This window comes from Aureobasidium pullulans (assembly GCF_000721785.1).
Source record: "Aureobasidium pullulans EXF-150 unplaced genomic scaffold scaffold_41, whole genome shotgun sequence".
NCBI lineage: Eukaryota > Fungi > Ascomycota > Dothideomycetes > Dothideales > Saccotheciaceae > Aureobasidium > Aureobasidium pullulans.
This window is the reverse complement of record NW_021941061.1, coordinates 82,135-102,628: the sequence shown is the minus strand read 5'-3', so window position 1 is coordinate 102,628 and position 20,494 is coordinate 82,135. Positions and strand designations below refer to the sequence as shown.

Genomic DNA, 20,494 nt, shown 5'->3' with positions numbered 1-20,494 from the left:
GCGAAAACATTTGATAACAGCATGTCGGAGCAACAATTTGAGGACATGATCGCAATATTTCGAAAATCACTCGACGTATCAGAAACTTTGACGCAAGAAGAGCGCCACAAAGTCTCGTTTCGCCTTCCGCCAGCTGAAGAGGACGCCATTGTTCAAGCGAAGACGCGTTATACTTCTCGTGCATCACTGGTGCAAGGCTGTCTCGAAAGAGGTGCCTTGGATTTGACAGATGATGAGATAGACATTATAATCAGAGGTGTTGCATCAGGCCCAGCATCAGTAGGCGACAGTCTCCTAAGCTTCTTGACGCAGCAGTCTCCAGAAGTCAAAGAGTTGGCTGACAAAGTATACGAGAGTAACGACTTTACTGACCCGGGTGAGCTGAAGGCGATACTCCAATGCTACAAAGAGCAGGGTTATCGTAAGGAGCAGAAGCGAACAACAAGACAATTACATCGTCACCGACTGGTCGAGCGCCGCTACCTTGAATTGCTGCAGGACAGCATACAAAGGGACAAAACCAGTCATGGAAATGCCTTGAAAAGGAGGGCCCTTGAGCAGATCATGAGGGAAACCAAAGGTCAGGTCGAGTTTCCTCAGGCCCCTACCAACGATTCGACATCTCGGAAAATCCAGGATTTCGCCATAAAAGCACAACGCAAGCCATACCTAGATATCGGCATATGGGGCTTTGCAATTTTACGCCTCGATTATAGAGATGACACTTTATGGGAATCGTACAAGTCGCGTGTGGAGACGTGTACTCAAAAGGTCCTCACCGCCAACGATGTTCCCGAAAATGTATGCCGGATGCTGCGATTCACCTACCTCGAAGACGAAAGTGCTCTGTCTGGAGAGGTTGACCAGACTAAGCTAGTGAAATACTGGAGAGACAACAGATGGAATGAGAACGTGCATATTCACATGAACCACGATTTCTTCCTCTCTGCGGATTGGAAAGCAATGGACAACGAAAATACCACCGACCCACCCATGTACTTGCATGATGCCTATATTGAGGAGATGCCGACCGACTTATCTTCATTTCCTGGTTATATCACGATGACTGCTCTGCATTTCTGTTCGAAGGGCATTGCTGGGATCAACGATGACCGGCAGTACGTCAGGTCGATATGGGATATCCTCCATTGACACATGATTTGTGATACCGATAGAGACGCAAGGGAGAAACCGATAAGGAACTAGACCTCGGTAGGCCGCCCTCAGCCTGATCCTTCGCAGATCTGCCTTGTTAGGTTGCCAATCATATACCAAGAATAAGAGGGGTACGTGCGTAAGCCACAGCGTTCGCTTTCTACTCGAGTACTCGACCTTGCTGCACTACAAACATCTGAAGAAATATCCTGCATTGTCCTAATCTCAATCATTAGAGAAAATAACCACTCGACACCAACCATCAAACATGCCCATCGCCTTCGCGTTGTCACCAAGAGCTATGACCGCTTTAGGCGCCATGGCACTGATAACCCTCTGCTTCCAAACATTCGACTCTTCAGCAACTCCGTCCCAGTCCGATGCCATGACGCTCGCCCGTCTCAATATTGTTGATCAACAAATGGCTACTCTTCGGGCAACAATGAATCACGTCCTCAAGGAAACAAACACCACAATTCCCTCCAACCTGAAATGGCCAGCACAACCCACTGCATCAGACGACGCGCCCTTTTCGCAAATTGTGAAGATGCTCTTTTTCATTGTCGCAATGATAGGGTGGGCAAATAGCTTGGTCACCTTGTACTCCGAAGCTGGAGCTGCGGCGGATAAAATGATGGCGGCAGGTTTGTGGGGTGCTTGTGCTGCGTTTGTCAGCCTTTGGTTTCTCGGAGAGCCTAAAGAGTGGTATGGGTACCTGCTGGGTGCTACATGGGGCTTTTATGCGGCCATCTTCTTATGGAGGACGTTTGCTGAACAGGAATCTCATGTTGAGGTCGACGGTCTGAAAGCGTAATACCTGTGGGCAATTCTTCCTCTCCACACGCCGAAGCCTATCATACTTACCGCTTTTGAGATGCGTGATTCATTCCAGATTTGAAGTGCGTTCAACGAACATAAGCAATTCAACTTTGAATGGTCATATGTACGGCCTGTTCTCTGTCCTCCCAGGCATGGTTGTTCTTGTCTTCGGTGCGCCACCTGGCTTTGGTGTAGCTAATACTCGTGTGCTTCTTTCGGTTTCTATAGATTTGATCATCGCTTATCATGGTTTGTACATTACATCTTTCGATTCCTCCTCGGTCGAATCTTAAGTGCTCCCCGAAGGGGACTTCCTCGGTCCATCAGTCTGATGCAAGTAGTTCATGGCCCAACATTGCCCGATCAGCTCACCCATAAGCGTCGTCTGGCAGTCCGTCTTCCGAGGAGCTGGTTCTTCCAGCCGTTAGCAGACACAATGCTCTTGTTGCGATTGAACGTCCGACAAGAGTCCATAAAAGCTGCCGCTCACATTTTGAGTGCGAGAATCAAAACATCATGCCTTTTGACAGAGCCCTGTCATCAATAGTCGAGCTCCGGTATACAAAAGGAGCAAGCGTCCATAGAGCAAAAGAAATTCCCAACGTACAGCAGCAGGGATTCCCACGTGGTCACCCACCGTAGTACTAATCTGCCGTTCAACTGCTTATGTATGGCAGAGCGGACGGGATGCCCAGTTTTCAGCTGACTGTGGCCGTACGTACTTGATTTGCAATCTCACAAAAATATATACTATCAAGATTAGCACAGCAGGAACGGATGTGGATTTCCGAAAGGCGCGACACTAACGCGTCCGAGCAGACAAAGTTCAGTTTTTACAGCCTCTGCACGTCAACGCGTCGCTGATCTCTGCGATGCATCTCTAGACCATAACCTAGGTAATCTCTATGATGAATTTTCGCTACGCGACTTACACATGTCCTAAATATAGGTGTGTCGACAAGCCTACTGCATGCTACAGACCGCGCCCCGCGGGCCTAATCCACTTGTGCACGGCCTATTGGTCTATCACCAGAATTTATCCCAATGTTCTCTCAACAACTTATCTCGAAGGTTAGATTAGTCCTGGAGCCCGTAAAAGGATGGGATGACGGCTCATAGGGCGCTATGAAGGGGCAGTGAGTGGATCAAGTCCTAGCTATAAAGAATTTGCACGTCCAGTCCCTCTGCTCCTAACATTCCTATACACGTCCAGGCCACCTCATGATGCGCTCTTCTTTCACTGCCGCGGCATTGTCCTTGTCGGCTCTGACACAGGCTGATGCCACTACTATCTGGGCAACCAAGACAGTATCCGTTTGTCCTACTCAAGATGTAGTCTCCCAGAACGCTGGCATTGGCCAAACTGGAATCGTTGATACCACCCGCAAAATCACCGAAACAGTATACGCCCATCCTTCTACTGTCACCGTCACCGTCACTGAGGACAAGTTTACCGCAACCAAGACAATCTTGGTTGAATCTCATGTTCCTAGCAGCACCGAGTACACCGGAGCCGTCTCGAACGCCCCTGCTCAGAACATTGGTGCGGCTTCGACAATTGTTCAGTCCAGCAGCGTCAAGTCTGTTCCTTATTCGTTCCACAATACCACAGTTGTACCCGGTGTTTACCAAAACGCCACAGGCCCTGTGAGATTCTCAACCTCTACCCTCGCATCCATCCGCACACTCAATGCCACCTCCTCCGAACTTCCTGCGGTCACACCTATCGTTACTTACAAAGCTACTGGATCTCCAGTATTCAGCCAGAATGCGACCGTCTCTGGATATTCGACTTCCGCTGTTCTGTCTTGCCCTGCCGGCAAGGGAAACTCTACAATTCACATGACTAGCACTAATAACGGAGCCGCTCTTGCTGTCGTGTACATCACACCCCTTGCAGCTACGGTCTATACGACCACTACCGTGACTTCCACATCGACCATTCCCACCAAAGCAGGTTTCTTGCCAATCGTCGACACGACCGCCACAGTCTACCCTGGAGCGAATGCCAGCGATTACCCTGCTTTGACCCCCGATAGCGGTCTTACCAAGCGCGCCATCGAGGAGCCTGCCTCTCCTTGCACCAGTGCGGTGACCATTTTTGCCGTTCAGAGCGGTGCAGCCACCAGCACCTTGTCGCAGCAAGCTGTAACGAGCACATCTACCTCCGTAGTTACGGTCCCTTACTACGCAGCCTGCGGTGCCTCGAACCTTATCAACAAGGACCCTGTAACCGGTATGCAAATCGATGATGTGGCGCCGCTTGCAAACAAGTACAGCAACAACAATACCTACCTGTACAACTGGACCAATGCCTACGACTGCTGTGCCAAATGCCAGGAAGAGGAAACTTGCGCCTACAGCGCTTTCAGCCCAGATCTCCACGATGAAAGCGGTGCAAAGAGCAACACATGTATCTTGACTTACTGGGACACCTGCAACGTGGCGAACAACCAAGAACAGTGGTACGCTAGAGGTATTAACCAGTACGAGTACACTGTCAGTAACGGTAACTGTGGTTTCATGAGCCGTCATCGCAGTCCTAGATGTCGTTATGTCTATCGCGACAATCAGGTCCAGTGCGATATCAACTGCGATGGCTCGTATAGTCAGCATTTGACTTATGCTGAGTGGGAGGCTGCACCCGCTCTGGGTGAATGCCCTCTGGTGCCTGCCTAAGAATTGGGACTGTTTGTTATGAAAATATCTCCATAGCAATCATGGTCTGCTATATGAAACGAATAAAAGCACAATTGATTCCACAACCTTTCTGTAAGGGGAAGTACAACTGAGAGAGATGGAGCGTGGCAGGTCGCCGACATTGGCTTTACTGCGAGCACATTTGTCTGTGCGCTATCGCTTTAAGTTTGGCGCTTCATTCTTGAAAGTATTGATACGAAGAAGACGTAAAAGAAGACAATAGGCTCGGAAAATTGAAATGGGAAGGTTGGAAGTTTAGCTAAGAAACAAGGCGGCTGACTGAGCGATAATGGCCTTCCCCAGCCTTGTCCCACGCTCCTTCCTCTCTCCATACATCTTACCAATTCATCTTGAAAACAAGCATCGCGACATCATCATGCTGCAGCCCAACAGACTAGCGAATACCTCGAGTTGCTTTGCGGATCTCAAACCGGACCTTGTCCCGAGCAGGTGAAATCATCCGTTCCAAACACCTGCCTCACCGCATCCGCAATCGCTCCTCCGCTACAAAAGTCCGACTGGTTGAACGTGAAAGTGGTACCACCCTCCGCAGGATCTGTGCAACTGAAGTTGGTGACTGCAGCGCAACCGCCCTCGGCCTGCATGACCTGCTGGAATTTCATGCCATTGAGTGTCGCGTCGCAGCCTCCGTTGATTCCGCTGAGATTGACTGTCCTGTATGCAATGTTAGGCTTCCGAAAAGAAAAAGGAAACTTCGTATGTCTTTACTCACCAACTGAAGAAGAATAAGTTGAAGTTTGCTTTACAGACGTCTGCTAGGACGGCAGGAGAAAAGGTTGCTACTGCAAGGACGATGATTGACTTGAGCATTGTGATTGGTGAGTGGAGAGGTATGTGCTTGGTGCTAATGATAAGATGGAGATGTGTTGATCAGTTCGTTTCAGGCGGAATCCACACTGGATCTATATATGCTGGCTTGTCTTAGCAGAAAAAGTGCGATTCCATTCTTGGATGGAGCAATGATGCTTGCGACTACCCTGAACAACCAACATTGCGAAGTTGGGGTGCTTGCGTACGTCCTTGAGTCGCCAACTTGGCTGTTCCGACTTGTCCTCTGGTTCTTGATGGCTCAATTTCTTCAGATGAAGTGAACTCCTGATAGTCCAAGAAAACAGCGGACGCAATTGCGTACGCAAAATTCGGGTGTTGGAGATGTCTTATTTGTTAATAGGTGTGGCATGTCAGCAAAGCCTTCGTAAGTAGCACGTGCTTCTATAAAGTCCAGACCAAGGGAGCAATGTGACTGGACATGTTGGAGAAGGACAAGCACTTCTGTGTCCCATCGCCAAGCACTCTTGTTCATCATCATCCAACATTGTGGTCACCATGGTCTATATTTGGTCCTCATTTTACGCGGCCAAATACTCTGATGGACGAAATTAGCGACCACCGTCTATTTTCCCCTATGATTGCAGACTACATATAACCTTTCGTTTCCACCTTCTTGGCTCTCAGCACAATCAACAGCATCAATTCACAACATCTCTCTCCATCTCGACCTTCATAAACACTTAAAACACTACCAATAACCTTGAAATGGCACCCACCACACTCTCGATTCTCCTCGCCATCTTCGGCATCGCTGCCCAGCAAGGCGTCCTGGCCATGCCCGGGCTTTCAACCATGACCATGTACGATGGCGCTTCAGCAACCAAAACAACCACCATGACAACCTCCACCACTACCAGTTCATCTTCGTCCTCCTCCGACGATAGCACCACCACCAGCAGTAGCGCAACAAGCTCCGGCTCCATCCCCAACGTCGAATACACAACCATGTCCTCCAGCGCCATCATGTCCAAATACACCAGCGCCACTTCAATCATCATGGACGACATGATGTCCTCTATGAACTCTGCCATGTCCTCCGCCATGGGCAAATGCAATGACTACCTGACTTATGCGAATTATTACGTTTCGGTCAATGAGGGGTTGGCTACTGTCAGTGGGACTATTGGAAGTTCTGCTGGTGTGAGCAGCTCTGGGGTGGTTAGTGGTACTATGGTTAGTGGATCTGCTGGTGTTAGTGGTACTGCTGGTGTTAGTGGTACTGTAGTTAGTGGGTCTGCTACTACTACTGCTGGTGGTGGGAGTTTGAGCAGTGGGGTTACTGGTAAGACTACTCTTCGCTCGTCTAGTAGGACGTCCAAAGCTGCTTCTAAGACGAAGAGTTTGACTCAGTCGATTGTTACTGTTACTGCTGGTGCTTAACGATTGGGGCGCAAGGGGATCGGATGAATATGGATGGCAATTGAAGCGCGGTATCTTAGCTAGGTAGATTGAATTGAAGTGAGCTTGTTACAATGCTGTTTTCTCTTGACTTCTTGATTGCCACATGATGATTATCACCATTGTCGAAACTTATCTGATCAATCTCTAAACCCGTTCCATGGGCTGTTTCATACAGTTGAAGCGTTGTTTAATACAGACATGAAGTTCTCCATCTCCTTCTTCGTCTGACGCAAAACCATGAATGCAAGTTCACCCCATGGAGGCGGCGTATACGCAGCTTCCTCTTCATCAAGCTCCTTCCAAACCTGATCTGCTTCGCCTCCTCTAACCGCCACCGTAAGATAATCTTGAACTCCTTGATCATCATTTCCCAACACGCAGAGTACACCAGTGTACTTGAATAACAACACATTCATAATCAAACGACACATGCGGCCATTACCATCTGCGAACGGATGAATATTAACAAACTTGTGACAGTACTTTGCCGCCAGTACAAAAGGGTCAATTTGCCCGAGCTTTTCCGCAGTGATGATGTCGGCAGAGAGGTCTGAGATAAATGCTTTCATTTCCGATGCGACGTATTGGGGTAATGTGAAATCTGAGAAGCCAGCGAATACGCGAGTGGTGCGAAAGACGCCGCCGTAGTTTTTGTAGCTTTCATTAGAGGAATCGACTTTGTATGTCAGGATCTTATGGGCCTCGAGTATGAGGGTTTCGGATAGCGGGTTGTCTTGAGTGACGACTTTGGAGATGAGGAAGTTGAGTGCACGATAATGTTGTATGACTTCGTGATAGCTTTTCTGAATTTCGGCTTCGTTGGTGGAACGGTTTTGCTTGAACAGGTCGTCTTTGAGAAGATTGTAGAGGGAGTCTTGTGGAGATATGTCCTCTGTGGTATTTTCTGGGGTTTCAAGTGCAATCTTGCGAAGGGCATGTGTAACTTCCAAAATCGAGCCAGCTTTTTCGATCAAGTTTGAGCCATGAACTACGCGGCTGATCAGATCCAAAAAGTAGTCATTTATCAGTGCGTCTCGACTAGCGGAAGACTGCAAGAAGGAGGAGATTCGGGCGCGCGTCTTCTTTATATCTGTAAATACGTCTTCCGGATCTTCAGCATGATCGTGATGAGAGTCATCGTAGGCGCCACTGTCGAGACATGTTGCGGCAGCGTTGCTCAGACAGTAGTGGTCCACGGCATACTGGACAATCGACATGTTTATGGCGGACAGCGTTGCAGATAGTTGGTGAAGTTGCTGTGTGAATATTGTTGCGATGAGAAAGATCGAATATTGTGAATGGGCGTCGGCTTTGTGGTCGATTTGGAGAGTCCTTTTGACGTGACTCACGAATGGAAAGAGTCAACTTCGCGCACGTGGGCACCGACCGCATACCTAGTACCTGCCTCAGTCATTGTCAATAATCACCATCTTCTTTACGGCGACATGGCGACACGGCGTATTCGACCATCTGAAATCAGTCAAGGCTATGGGCGAAAAGGAAGCGGTCTGTACGTTCAAATGATAGTATGATTTTCTGATTATACCTAAAAAGAGAGTGTGCCAACCTTGCACTAAAGCATCTCATCGGTGTTGTGCATCCTTGAATGTTCGAGCTCTTGTTGACTCAGTCCTGTCTGCGGTGCGATGCGGTCGGCAGAGGGACGTTTACACCATCATGATCATCCTCGCCGGACACCCCGGTGAGCGCGCTCAGGCTTGTTGATCCTCCTCTTATGCTAAGTCCTTGGATATGGATGGCATCGGCCGTCACGGTGGTCCTGCCGTCGCGCGTTGAGGGCGAGGTCGAGGGTCTGAGCAGGTGACGAAGAGTCTCTGCAGAGTACATACCAATGCCCTGAGTCGACGATGCTTCAGCTCGGTTACCTGTAGCGGTAATGCGCCCTTCGACGTCGAGGTTATCCGTCCCGAGCAACTGTCGTGAATTGGTGTTGGCTGTGTTGTTGGTGAAACTCAGGTCGACATTGCGGTGACGTTCAAGGGCCGTCTCAGCGGCTTGGCATGCTGCCACATTCGCTTCGAGACTTCTTCTTTCCTTCTCAAGCACTTCCTTGAGAGACTTCTGCACCCCGACCAGATCTCCATTGACCACTCTCAGATCATACTCTAGATCTTTCTTGATACTGATCAGTTGTTCCTTTAGCTTGTTAACATCGTCTCTGATTGCCGACGATTCTTCGCTATGACGAGTCAGTGTCGCGTCAAATCAGCCGCGTCAAATCAACTCACAGCTCAATGACCTGAAGTGCAATGCTCAAATACGACTTGTAGCTCAAGAGTCTCGCCTTCAAATCTTCAATTGCTCTTCCTCTGAACTGCAGCCTTAGCCAGTCTCGTACACCCGGGCTGCCCAGACTCTTCAAAGATTTGTTCAGCTCATCACAGCAATCAAAACATCCCTTCAGCGGTGCTTCTAGCAATTCGTCTTTGCTCGACAGGGCCTTTGTCGACTTCTGCTGCAGTTGTTTCAATATTGTGGATAGCATTCTGAACTCATCGCGCATGCTTTCCACTTCTCTGGGATGGCCTTGGATGCTCTGTGATAGCTCGTACAGCTTCTTCGACGCGTTCAACGCGAGTGTCAGAATCCCGATGACTCCAGAAGCGATGCTGAGGGGATCACCCATCTCGGTGTGGGTGCTGATATTGCCTAAGATAGGCCACGACTGAGACCAGTAACTTAATGACAACATGGACGGAAAGACACCGGAGAAATGGTGCATCAACCCAACACTTATGTCTCCACGTGGCCTTTGTTGGACAGACCAGAACCTGCTTTTCTGATCCATCCTTGTAAGGATTGACTGGTCTGCCCAACTGGAACGTTCCAGGGCATGCATACATTGTTTAGCATGTCTAGAAAAGCCACATCTTAGAAGCATGTCGTATCTCTTTGATACACGCAAACATGCCATCAAAGACGACTGCACGCCAACGCAGCCTTATATGAATGGTTTTTCGACCAGTTCATCATGAGCGTTGATCACCTCATCAACATAAGTGGCGAGCTAACTGTCAACGTTCGCGACAATATCGCAGGAGCAAATGCTACTCAGATTATCAATACCGTTATTCGCCAACCTACTGCATCCATTCAAGCTTGTCTACGTGCGCTAGACTGCCCCGACGCCGGTGCCATCAAGACGGAAATCCATTCTGCCGACGGCGTGATACTGGAATGCATCGAGTGGATATTTCAGGATGACCGATTTCTCAAATGGAAAGAGCCAGGAGAGAACTCAGTCCTCTGGATCAACGGCAGTCCTGGAAAGGGCAAGACCCGCATGGCAACGGGCATCGTTGACAGCCTGCTCAAGGAAACAGACAATTCCACAGTCAATGGAATAGCAGGATTCTTCTTCTGCCAGAGTACGGATGATCGCTTGAACAATGCCGTTGGTGTCCTAAAGGGTATCATCCGAAGTCTTATAGAACAACGACCTCTCACCGTAGAACACCTGCATCGTCATTGGATCGATGAAGAGCAGATTTTCGACATGGACTTCAACCAAATAGCTCCTCTGTGGACTGTCCTCAAGCGAATCATCAACGATAACGGCCATCTGGTAACACACATTGTCATTGACGCGATCGATGAATGTAATCACCAGACCGAAGAACTTTTACGTCTCATCTTTACCGACGGACTCGCCTTTCCACGGAGCATTAAATGGCTTCTCACAAGTCGTCCTTTGAATCTTCGTCTTCAAGAGATCATCTACGGCAGCTCTGAACGAATTGAAGTCGATCTCGATGGCTCTTCGGCGCAGGTCGAAGACGCTGTGAAGAGATACATCAAAGCCAAGACGAGATGGATGAACAACAACAGATTCTCGATGGTTGACCAAGCACACATCAATGAATCCCCTTTCACGAATTCAGAATCCACGTTCTTGTGGGTTGCATTCGTTTGTCAAGAAGTCAGAAACTTGCCAGCAGCTGAGGTCATCCAGGCTGTCTTGGCCATGCCAAAAGGACTTCGAAATTTGTACGAAAGGAGTATGCGACTCCTTGACCAAGCGTGTCACAATAGCGACGAATTTGCCATTGATCATCGAAAGCTTATCTGGACTCTTCATTCTCTGTCAAGCAGCCCTCACATGTTGGAGCTTGCTGTGCTTGCTGGCTTGCCGACAGAAAGAGCTAAAGACGAGAGCTACCTACTCCGAGTTATCCGAGAACGCAACACATTTTTGATACTCACCACAGACGACGCTGTTCGATTGGTTCATAAATCTGTTGATGACTATCTCTATGAAGTGCAATCATTGACACCGCAACTGGCGATGCTGCCTTCGCAAGAACTCATCGCACGACGATGCATACAAGTCCTGCAAACATCGCTTTGTCGGAACATCGCTAAGTTGCGTGCGGTTGATTCTGAAGCTGAAGAGGCATGTACGAAAATCCTAGAAAAGCTTTCCATCAAGATAGGATACTCGTGCATCCATTGGCTTGATCACGTTACAAGATCTGGAACACGTCGCTGTGCGTTGACTGTTTACGTGTTCCTGCAGCGCCATTTGCTACACTGGATTGAGGTCATGAGTCTTCTCAATAGGACGGACACATCCAGAGAACAGTTACTCCAATTCGAAGTATCCATAGAAGCTATGTCCAGTGGTAGCCCCTTGCCGAGTCAGCGGAGCCTGAACTTGACTGGTCTTTGTGAATTCGTCAAGTCAGCTCGAGACTTTGCTACATCTAACGGCAATCTGGTACGTAGATGGCCCTTACAAGTATACTCCTCTTCATTGGTTTTCTTCTCGTCGCACGAAGGCTTTTCCAAAGCTTTCGCTGAAGAGCTTCCCGCATGGATATCAGGTCATTTCGTCCCGGTGCATCGTATGTGGTATCCAACTCCATCCATAACCATTGAGCACGGACATGAAGAGAACGTTCAAGCAATGTTGTCCAAAAATGGAGAGCGACTCGTCACAGTGTCTCACAACTCTTGCAAGATCTGGAATTTGATTGAACCACAGCGCTTTACAGAGCTCCAAGGCAATCATTACTCCTCAGAACTGCAAATGGAGTTTTTGCATGGAGAGAAACAGTTCCAAGCTGTTTGGACAAAAGTCATCCCTTTGGGACCTTTTCAGATACAAAATCTCTATCGGGAGACCTGGCAGTGTGATTCAGGAACCTCTTCTGGACAGTCACAGACCCCGATAGTGATACCAATCGACGATCCTTCAGATCCTCTTATTCCGTTCTACCACCATAATTGTATCTCAACTGATGGCAAGTTAGTTGCTGCCCTCGACAAAACACATCCGAAGCTGCGGATGTGGTCGACCGTCGGGGAAGAAGAGCTGGCCTTTGTGCATCTGCGCATCCTTGAAGCCGAGCTGCCCTCTATCGATTTGCACATCCTTGTAGCCGAGCTACCCATGCTTGAACATGAGACATTGCAGTTCTGCTGCAACGACAAGTTCATAGTGTATGAAGCCCATGATGAGAGGAAACAATTTCTCTTGGTATGCGACCTTGAGAAGGCTGATGTTATGGTGCAGACCAAATGCATTGACCATAATCGTACTTGGATGCAGTACCCATGGGCTATCTCTCCTGGCGGCGAGTACTTCGCTTCTACCACTCAAGGTGACAAGTCTTTGCCTTTTGTCGCGAAGATCAGCATCCGTGAGATCCCGACACGGCGTGTGATGTTCACAATTTTGGTATCAGCCATCAGTGGCTTAGCCTTGTCTACAAATCCGCTGCGAGTGGCTGCAGCTTCTCACGATGGGACCATCAGAGTCTGGGATATCGATGAAGCCAGATCCCACGATTATGTACAGAGTGCCATTGACATATACAGTGGCATACCCAGCACATCTTCCCGGATACTCTCTCTCTCTGAATCATGGATGGGTGGATGCTTCCAATGTCTTGCGGCTGCCTGGCTACCTTCGCCGGACTGTGAGTTTCTGCTTTTCTTGGGCAGTCTAGACGGCCTCAGCAAGAATCTACTGACCTTGGCTCACACATCCTGCGGATACTCAAGAGACACATCAGGCCCTTGGGAACTGGGTACCATTTTGACTTGCACATTTTCTCCAGACGGTTCATTGCTCACCATATGTTACTATGTCGAAGATAGCAGCTTCAGTGGTGGACGGTCTTCTGGTACGTTCTTGACCACATATGAGGTTTCGATCGAGCATCTTCATGGTCAATCATTCGACCCTCGCCAATTGAGCTTGTGGACCTCCCATGTTATCACCACTGCAGACGACACAGAACGTACAACTCTTGCAACGAAGCCCGCATCGGCTGCCGTGACTTATTCTGAAGATCAGTCATTGATACTATGCTCGTTTTTGATTGGGAATCGTGCCGTCTTTGGCGAGCTCGATGTTCATGACCGTAATGGGAAATACGCGTTGGTTGACCTCAAGTCTAGTCTATTGACTGACCGAGCTGGCACGACACAAGCAATCTGTGTTTCTCCAGATCATCACTTGATTGCATGTTCTTTTTCTCTCAAAGCCCGTCAGGGACCTTCTTGTGTGAACTGTAAACAGGTTCACGAAGTCTCTCGTGTCTACATCCTCCAAGACTATCGCTACCATAGTGATGCTTTTGGTTTCGAAACTCAAGACGTCAGCCTTCTCAAGTTCTCGCATTCAGCAGAGCTTCTTGTCGCGTTGTCAGAAGGAAGACAGCACATCAAGGTCTTCAAGATCCTTCAGATCTCCGCAAAGACGTCACATGACGCGACGGACCCGCCACAACAGCTCCATCTCATCGCCGAGTTTACGGATCATGGCTTTATCAGTGATGTAGAGTTCACCAAGAACAACAGGGCTCTTAGGACAAACCGTGGAACCATCCAACTGTTCTCAGACCTACCATCAGCTTCCTTGTCCTCGGCGGCTCCTCTTCCCGGTCTTTACTTTGATGGCCAATGGATTTGCATGATGGAGAATCCTATCTTGTATATCCCAGCTGAGTACAGACCTGCTTCGGGTAATAGAAAGCTAGGCTTCCTGGAACATAAGTCCGTTATCATACAGGGCTCCTGGGTCATATTCAGAACGGTCACTCGACATATCGTGAAGCTGAAGTTTGACCGACAGTTGATCTGGAAAATTCTTTCTCATGGTGAGCTTCTATAGAACCAAAATTGTTCTTTCAGTCTTGCCATCAGCATCAAGTATTTTGAGACTTTCTATAGGCTCTAGATTGTTCATACAATTTCAGTGGTGCTACCTACGAATGCAAAGAAGAACCCTGAACGCTCCGTACACATCTCCATGCATAAATTGATTTTCACGCGATCTCAAAAAGCAGTAGGCCTGGAACTCGTTTAGTAATGCATTGACCGCCTCTGAGACCACTTTCCATATCAAGGCCAGTGTGTCCGAAGATCCTACTCTCCTGCCGCACTCTACCGCACTGAAGTTGATGAAGAGGAACCACATAAGACGGGAATCGTTCGAAGGATCGGTAGGCGGACACCCTAAGGATGACAAACTTATGCTACATCCATCTCGTATCATCTCCAAAGTTTCCTCATCTATTGATAATGTTCCACCTTAGCCAATAAGTAATATTAATGCCATAGTCTTAGTTTGTCGCAGTATGACCCGCTAAAGCTCTAGACTTCTTTGTCTGCAGCTTAAAGCTTAGAGGAGCTCCTGTTTGTGCCCCTCTCTGCGGCTTCCGTATCCGCTATATCTCCTTCTGTTCCTAACTTCTCAAATTCTTACCTCCTACAATCATTGTCTATCAGTTGGTAATCACAACACAAAATGGATACTTAGAACATTAGTACTGACGGAGGAGAAAACTCTACCACTAAAGTGCAGGAGTTCGGCGTTCAAAGCATGCTAGGCATGTTTCTCTTTTGCTCGTTTCACACGTTGACAATACTATAGCACCTACTAATCCCGCCAATCCTGCTTTTTAGAAGACTCTTTAGGCCCGTGAGCTTCTTTAAGGCGTCAAACTCAAGTTTAGTTTACTGCTCATGTCGTAAGCTGAGCGGGCACAAGCTAAACATTTCTGGAGTTGTCTGCAGACTATTCCAGCACAAGATTGGATCATGATGTTCATCGTTAGACTTCCAGAAGATGCCCTCAGATTTGCTCTCGAATTTGCTCTTGGATTTTCAAATGGCAAAGGATGTCTCACATAGGGCCTCGACTAGTAGGTAGCAATGAAGAGACAGAATTAAATCCAAAGGTAAGATCTGTTTGTTAATTAAGAGGCTAGACAATCATGGCATCTGCAAAACAAGTCGCAACACATTCGTTTCGACGCATCCCTTTTCTGTCGTGTTCGAAGTCATGTCGCCGAATCGCCGGGGTTTGCTGGTCACTGCCTCCCATGACTTCCGGAACTGCTTGAGCCACAGTCGACAAGTATATCTGCCGCGTCATAATCTCGACGCTGTGTTCTTACTGCGGAGGTACAGAATTTTGGGTAAGCACGACACACGATATTCTGTCAACGCAATCAAACAGGAGCCGCGTCAGTGTAGGCTGCCCTGCTGTACGCTGTTCCTTTGACTCGAACAACGCAGACTATGTCCACTGCACTCAGTATAGATGAGCTGTGCTGCTTTTGGGTTGCAATCATAGCACAAGAAAAACGCGTTCAACAGCAAACACCACCATACGCGTTCGTTACTCGCACGTCGTTGTCCAAATTCATGAAAAACGTGGCGGGACCTCGGAAGAGGCGAGTGTTCATGCACGCTAAGCGAGTCCGTATTCTGGTATTACAGGTTGTAAAAACAATCTTTTTACTGATGTGGTTGCTGCTGTGCTCTGCCTCCTGGTCAAGCGTCGTAATATGTGGCGTGTTCCTCTCCGCCGTTGTTTGGATGTCATGACGATGCGACGATATGGACTTGTCGCCAAACCGGTCGTCACAGTTGGTTTCCTGAGGCATGCAAAGAAGCGTTGTGTCTCGAGAAGAAGACGTGACTGACCTGTAGAAACTGATAAGGGGAGCAAGATGGTATTGTATATGATAGAAGATGTGGCTTTTGTAAACTAGAACAAGAATTTCGAGACACAAGTCTCATACAAAGATGCAAAAATGCCCGTCACGAGACGTTATTAAACTCAGATACAAGATCTAGAAACCTTATCCAACACAATGCTGATCATTTTCACCGCTGCAACATCTCATTGATGTCCAGCCTCCTTCTCTTCCTCGGACTACCCGACCCTTCTGCGGCTTCGGCATCTTCTTCACTGCTCGCTCTCTCGATATGATGTCTTTGCTGTACAGGTGAGCTTTGGAAGACTGGTACTGTGGCCCCGCTGTCTGCTCGTAGTCGTGTTTGGATGTGTCGGCCTAGTGAGTCCATGGTATCTGATCTGGGTCTGTTTTGACGGGGGTGGATTGGAGGTGGGAGGAATGATGGTTGGATACTACTGGAACCTGAGCCTGCGGTTCCTGGTCGTTGATCTGAAGTTTGAGATAGCGGTGGCGGAGGAAGCATTTGTTGCGGCTGGTGTGGGGGCGGTTGTTGTTGTTGGAAGGTGTGCTGTGATTGATATTGCATGCTCTGGGCATATGCAGCTTGCTGTTCACTCAGAGAATACCGACGAGGATGCGAGTAATGTTGTGGTACAGGATCAGCTGTAGGGAAAGCGTAATAAGTCGATGGTGGTTCTGAGATGCCAGGTTGTTGCTCCATCATACGTGGACTTCCTTGGAATGGTGCAGGTGGGGGCGCTGTGTTGCGAGCAGGAAACATCACCGGCGGTGGTTGCGGAGTCGGAATCTGCTCGGTAACTTGCGGTGGTAGTGGCGGTAGGAACAAAGTAACAAAGTAGACAGACGTCTTGGCCAGACGCATGCGAACAGGTAAAGTCTGGTCGATTCCCCCTCCCAAGCGAAAAGTCCAAGCGAATTGATGATCGGCGAACCCTCGGGTGACTTCTTCCACATCATGATCAGTTGTTCCGATACCTGCCACTGGATCCAGTCTTGGTTGTAATATTGGCGGTAGGTAGGCTGGCTCTCGAACTTCCCTTTCTTCCCTCAGCCTGTTCCGGGCATTCTGAAAGCTATCGCCGTCCAATGGCTTTGCGATGTCTGATAGACGCATTCCCCTAATTTCTTGCAACCACGAGAATAGACGTTGGAAAGTTGCATTGGCCTTCAAGACGACAAAGTCGGTGTCGAGGAAAGCTATCGGTACCTCAGGAGAGGGGGCCAAGCGTGGCTGTCTGCTAGGAGGCGCGAATCGTGTCGACGAACCTCCACCTAGAGAATATGCAGGTCCATGCGTTGCCGCCGAGGCGTTGAAAGTATTCGAAGGCTGATGACTCTGCTCGGCCGCAAAAGCAGCAAGCGTTCGCAAGGAAGCTGTTTTCCGATGTCCTGGTCGAGCCATTGGTCTGCCCGTTGATGGTCCCAGTCCTGGACTTTCCATTCCTTCTGCTTCGGATCCGCCTTGTTGAATATTAAACTGGCCCTCATCTCGCAGACGTGGTCGACCACGCTTCTTGTGAGGTACATCGCGGCACGTATCCTGTAGATTTGTTAGCTTGGCAACAAGACATGAGCTTGCATCGTACTCACAGCTTTGCCAGTAGCGACACATCTGCCACAGGGTCGCTCGACGTCACAGCTTAGATGTGCGCGTTTACAGTTGTTGCATGCATTGGCGACGTGAGTCTTGGCCCTTCGACCTCCTCGTCCTACGTTTGGTGATGTTGGTCCGGCCCTGGGTCCAGCAGTAGGGAGAGTGTCTGGTACATTGCTGGCACTTGATGCAGATTCGGTTCGACGAAGCAATGCAAGACTTTCTTTAGAAGATGTTGAGTAGGTGCGAGGAACTTCTGGGTGTGCTGTCGGCGGAGGGGCAGCGAAAGACTGAGATATGCCTTGTAGTGAGGATGTAGCTGGACCTGCTGATGCCGGCGGTATGGTAAAGCCAGAACTAGTAGTCGATGGATTGGTAGAGGTAGTAGTGCCAGAGAGTGTAAGCTCCGAAAATGTTGTAGCTGGAGGAGGCTGTGTATCAGATACCTTCCTCTGTGGGGAAGGCGGGCTGGACATAGGCGGTGAAGGGTATGACGGAAGGAACTGCCACGGCGGAGACCCGCCTTTTGCGAAAGCAAGGTCTGAATAATCGATCTGAGGTCGAAACTCGTAAGGTAAGTAGAAGTAATTGGGCTGTGATGACCCGGTCATACTTTCCCGAAAACGAAAAGACTGCGAATCGAGTTGCCGAGTGGGGGAAGAGCGAATGACAACAGCTCAGGTGTATTTGATCGCAGCCAGTTTTAACAACGAGCTTTGACTATTTTTCTGCTCAATTGCGATTTGCAAAAGCACTCTTTGGAATGAAACTCAGTCGTTCTCCATAGGAATGTCTGTTTGTTGATCGAGTTCTGCCTACGGACAATTATACAGAATTGCGGAGGCCGAAGTGGGCGTTTCGAGGCCGGAGTCGGAGAACAAGAAGATCAGGAAAGAAGATTTGTATAAATGATAAAGGGTTGAAAGCGAGTGGAAGAGGACAGGTTGTCGGTGAGATTGACGTTGACAAACGAAACAGTTGACGGGAAACAGAAACAATGATCAAGTTGACAAGCCAGACTAGATGAGACCAGAGGGTAGGGAGATGGACGGAGGGAGAGACGCACTGAGCACCTTGAATTGGGTTAGCATTGGACACACTCGTACATAAGACTGGAAGCAACAACAGTCGGACAGCCCAGACAGTCATGGCGTAATGCGCGTGAACTAAGGTTGGGATCATGGGGAAATCCGCACAGGAGAGGGCATAACAGTGATTGCAGACATGTCATATGGACCGCACATCTCTTCTTCTCTGGCGCTGACAGGGCGGATTCCCATTATTGCGCAGCCCAAATACAATGCATCCGGGTCACCGTGCCCTGTCTTTGAGAAGACCCATGAGTTGGTCCTGCGCGTTTCGGTTCCACCATTGCTTGGCATATCGACAATGTCGCTACAAAAGGACGCAGAGGCAATGGTGCAGGGCAGTAGATCATTGAACGCCTTTGATCCATCGGCGACAACAAGCCCCGACCTGCACCGTGTACGAAACGGCGTGCGGGACGGCGCATGCTTCGACCTCCTGGGCTCGTGTTTAAATGCTCTCTAGGCAGCGATTGCCGCACGAAGGTGGGCATGGCCAGGAGCTGGCGCGGCCAGAGGGGTCATGTCGACCAATCAGAAGCTCAACGGGTCCTAGACTGAGAGACGTAGGTGACGGTACAGGTGCAGCTCCCGGAAGGAAGATCTTGAAACGCCTCGATTAAGCTCGATTGCTTGCTGGCGGCGGGTCATTGTTTCCAAAGAGTGGCTGTCGTTGTTGACAGGAGCGCGGGGCCGGATCGGCAGCTTTGACCTACACTCATCACCACTCATCACTACAGACAGATGGCTTCAGACTTAGGAAGACTGATCTTGCGAGCATTGAAGAAGAAGGGAAACCTTCTCGGTTTCGGTCCTCAATTGTTTAGCTTCTGTATCAGTGTGCATTCCCCGATCACCGTCCTCAAACAGGTTTCGTTGTGTCCGCAAAGAAGCATCGGACTTGCAAGCTGTGTTGCTATTTTCCCACGGCCGGCCCTGGCCAGAGTCCGGAATGTGAAGAGAAAGACTACCTGCGGGAGTATCAAACACGAGACGAAGGATCTGGAAATAAGAAAGGCGGAAAAACTGTCAATTCTCCCATGAAGCCACAGAAGCACCGTGGAACGTCCCTTTCCTGTTGCGGCCTTGTCACAGAATGATGCATGGCAGTCTCACGGTCCGGAGAAAGGAAGAATATCGCGTAGCCCTGCGGAGTCCGATTGGCGCTGAACATGGAAGTTGCAGCGCAACATAGACGAGTGATCAGCATTGATCAGACCTCGCCAAGCGCATGTTCCTGGAGAACAACGTGGCCCTGGTTTCTCTTCCCATGCTCTTGTGCAGAGACGGTCCAGCCTGGAGTCCATGAGTCGCCGTGAGTTTTGAAGCTGCATACTGGAAAGGTACTGCAGGCACTGTAGCCCCCATGCAAGAGCCGCATGATGCAGGCAGTATCAGACGTCCAAAGTAAAAAGTCCGAGGGCGCTACGGAGTTGTGCGAGAGGCATGAGGTGAGGTTGGAATGGAGAAGTTGGGGCCGAGCGAAAACATCCGACGTTTCGACGCGCCAAGCAAGAACTCGACGACACTTCTTCACCTTTTCTCTCCGACACGCATCGACTGAAGCAGCTATTTCGATCTTGTTACATACGTCGTCAGTACTGTAGCACCCGCGAATATGCGCCCACCCAATAGAATTGGATCCCTCAATCTTGGGAGCCAAACTAAGCACTGTACTTTCTTCCGATGCGAACGGCTTATGCGGTGTTGATCAACGATGAACTGCCACCAACATCATACCAAGTCACCAACCTCCCTTGCTGGATCTTTGGAACCACTGCAAGCCCGGCTGTTCTTGCGGCTTGATCAAAGCACATTTAAGCATTTCTTGCATTGTGCCATGAGGCAATGACCCGGTGCTTGTCCGTTGCAAGGGCCCTTTGTATGCACACAAGCAAAGCGTTTCAGCT

At 49.2% G+C, this 20,494-nt stretch overlaps 10 protein-coding genes across 10 annotated transcripts; 5 read left to right on the top strand and 5 right to left on the bottom strand.

Moving 5' to 3' along the window:
- Position 1: 1 nt before the first annotated feature.
- Positions 2-1,429, top strand: M438DRAFT_350196 (uncharacterized protein). The gene is made up of 2 exons (XM_029906574.1): positions 2-1,286; positions 1,392-1,429. Exon 1 carries the CDS (start codon positions 22-24, stop codon positions 1,150-1,152), a length of 1,131 nt encoding a protein of 376 aa, XP_029754991.1. The 5' UTR covers positions 2-21; the 3' UTR covers positions 1,153-1,286; positions 1,392-1,429.
- M438DRAFT_350194 (uncharacterized protein) lies at positions 1,367-2,016 on the top strand. The gene has a single exon (XM_029906573.1). It carries the CDS (start codon positions 1,424-1,426, stop codon positions 1,967-1,969), a length of 546 nt encoding a protein of 181 aa, XP_029754990.1. The 5' UTR covers positions 1,367-1,423; the 3' UTR covers positions 1,970-2,016.
- Positions 2,017-2,837: 821 nt separating this feature from the next.
- On the top strand, positions 2,838-4,876 carry M438DRAFT_168817 (uncharacterized protein). The gene is made up of 2 exons (XM_029899103.1): positions 2,838-3,110; positions 3,188-4,876. The coding sequence occupies exon 2, from the start codon at positions 3,196-3,198 to the stop codon at positions 4,651-4,653; it is 1,458 nt and encodes a 485-aa protein (XP_029754989.1). The 5' UTR covers positions 2,838-3,110; positions 3,188-3,195; the 3' UTR covers positions 4,654-4,876.
- Positions 4,877-5,099: 223 nt separating this feature from the next.
- M438DRAFT_340357 (uncharacterized protein) lies at positions 5,100-5,505 on the bottom strand (the record flags this gene model as incomplete). Its single annotated transcript, XM_029904311.1, has 2 exons — positions 5,100-5,349; positions 5,408-5,505. The coding sequence occupies 2 exons, from the start codon at positions 5,503-5,505 to the stop codon at positions 5,100-5,102; spliced, it is 348 nt and encodes a 115-aa protein (XP_029754988.1).
- Positions 5,506-6,683: 1,178 nt separating this feature from the next.
- On the top strand, positions 6,684-6,957 carry M438DRAFT_350189 (uncharacterized protein). Its single transcript, XM_029906572.1, has one exon. It carries the CDS (start codon positions 6,697-6,699, stop codon positions 6,904-6,906), a length of 210 nt encoding a protein of 69 aa, XP_029754987.1. The 5' UTR covers positions 6,684-6,696; the 3' UTR covers positions 6,907-6,957.
- Positions 6,958-7,094: 137 nt separating this feature from the next.
- M438DRAFT_409996 (uncharacterized protein) lies at positions 7,095-8,144 on the bottom strand (the record flags this gene model as incomplete). The annotated part of the gene is made up of 1 exon (XM_029910058.1): positions 7,095-8,144. One exon carries the CDS (start codon positions 8,142-8,144, stop codon positions 7,095-7,097), a length of 1,050 nt encoding a protein of 349 aa, XP_029754986.1.
- A 409-nt stretch (positions 8,145-8,553) lies between these two features.
- On the bottom strand, positions 8,554-9,574 carry M438DRAFT_340354 (uncharacterized protein; the record flags this gene model as incomplete). The annotated part of the gene is made up of 2 exons (XM_029904310.1): positions 8,554-9,127; positions 9,177-9,574. 2 exons carry the CDS (start codon positions 9,572-9,574, stop codon positions 8,554-8,556), a joined length of 972 nt encoding a protein of 323 aa, XP_029754985.1.
- A 345-nt stretch (positions 9,575-9,919) lies between these two features.
- On the top strand, positions 9,920-14,540 carry M438DRAFT_409994 (uncharacterized protein; the record flags this gene model as incomplete). The annotated part of the gene is made up of 3 exons (XM_029910057.1): positions 9,920-12,869; positions 13,011-14,054; positions 14,135-14,540. The coding sequence occupies 3 exons, from the start codon at positions 9,920-9,922 to the stop codon at positions 14,185-14,187; spliced, it is 4,047 nt and encodes a 1,348-aa protein (XP_029754984.1). The 3' UTR covers positions 14,188-14,540.
- A 1,531-nt stretch (positions 14,541-16,071) lies between these two features.
- M438DRAFT_285042 (uncharacterized protein) lies at positions 16,072-18,110 on the bottom strand (the record flags this gene model as incomplete). Its single annotated transcript, XM_029901500.1, has 2 exons — positions 16,072-17,445; positions 17,496-18,110. The coding sequence occupies 2 exons, from the start codon at positions 18,108-18,110 to the stop codon at positions 16,072-16,074; spliced, it is 1,989 nt and encodes a 662-aa protein (XP_029754983.1).
- A 107-nt stretch (positions 18,111-18,217) lies between these two features.
- On the bottom strand, positions 18,218-18,908 carry M438DRAFT_168791 (uncharacterized protein). The gene has a single exon (XM_029899102.1). It carries the CDS (start codon positions 18,679-18,681, stop codon positions 18,325-18,327), a length of 357 nt encoding a protein of 118 aa, XP_029754982.1. The 5' UTR covers positions 18,682-18,908; the 3' UTR covers positions 18,218-18,324.
- Positions 18,909-20,494: the final 1,586 nt, after the last annotated feature.

Bases quoted from the DNA above. Each gene is read 5' to 3' on its own strand.
- M438DRAFT_350196 (XM_029906574.1), top strand. From the start codon at position 22: ATGTCGGAGCAACAATTTGAGGACATGATCGCAATATTTCGAAAATCA.
- M438DRAFT_350189 (XM_029906572.1), top strand. From the start codon at position 6,697: ATGGTTAGTGGATCTGCTGGTGTTAGTGGTACTGCTGGTGTTAGTGGT.
- M438DRAFT_168817 (XM_029899103.1), top strand. From the start codon at position 3,196: ATGATGCGCTCTTCTTTCACTGCCGCGGCATTGTCCTTGTCGGCTCTG.
- M438DRAFT_168791 (XM_029899102.1), bottom strand. From the start codon at position 18,681: ATGATCCCAACCTTAGTTCACGCGCATTACGCCATGACTGTCTGGGCT.
- M438DRAFT_350194 (XM_029906573.1), top strand. From the start codon at position 1,424: ATGCCCATCGCCTTCGCGTTGTCACCAAGAGCTATGACCGCTTTAGGC.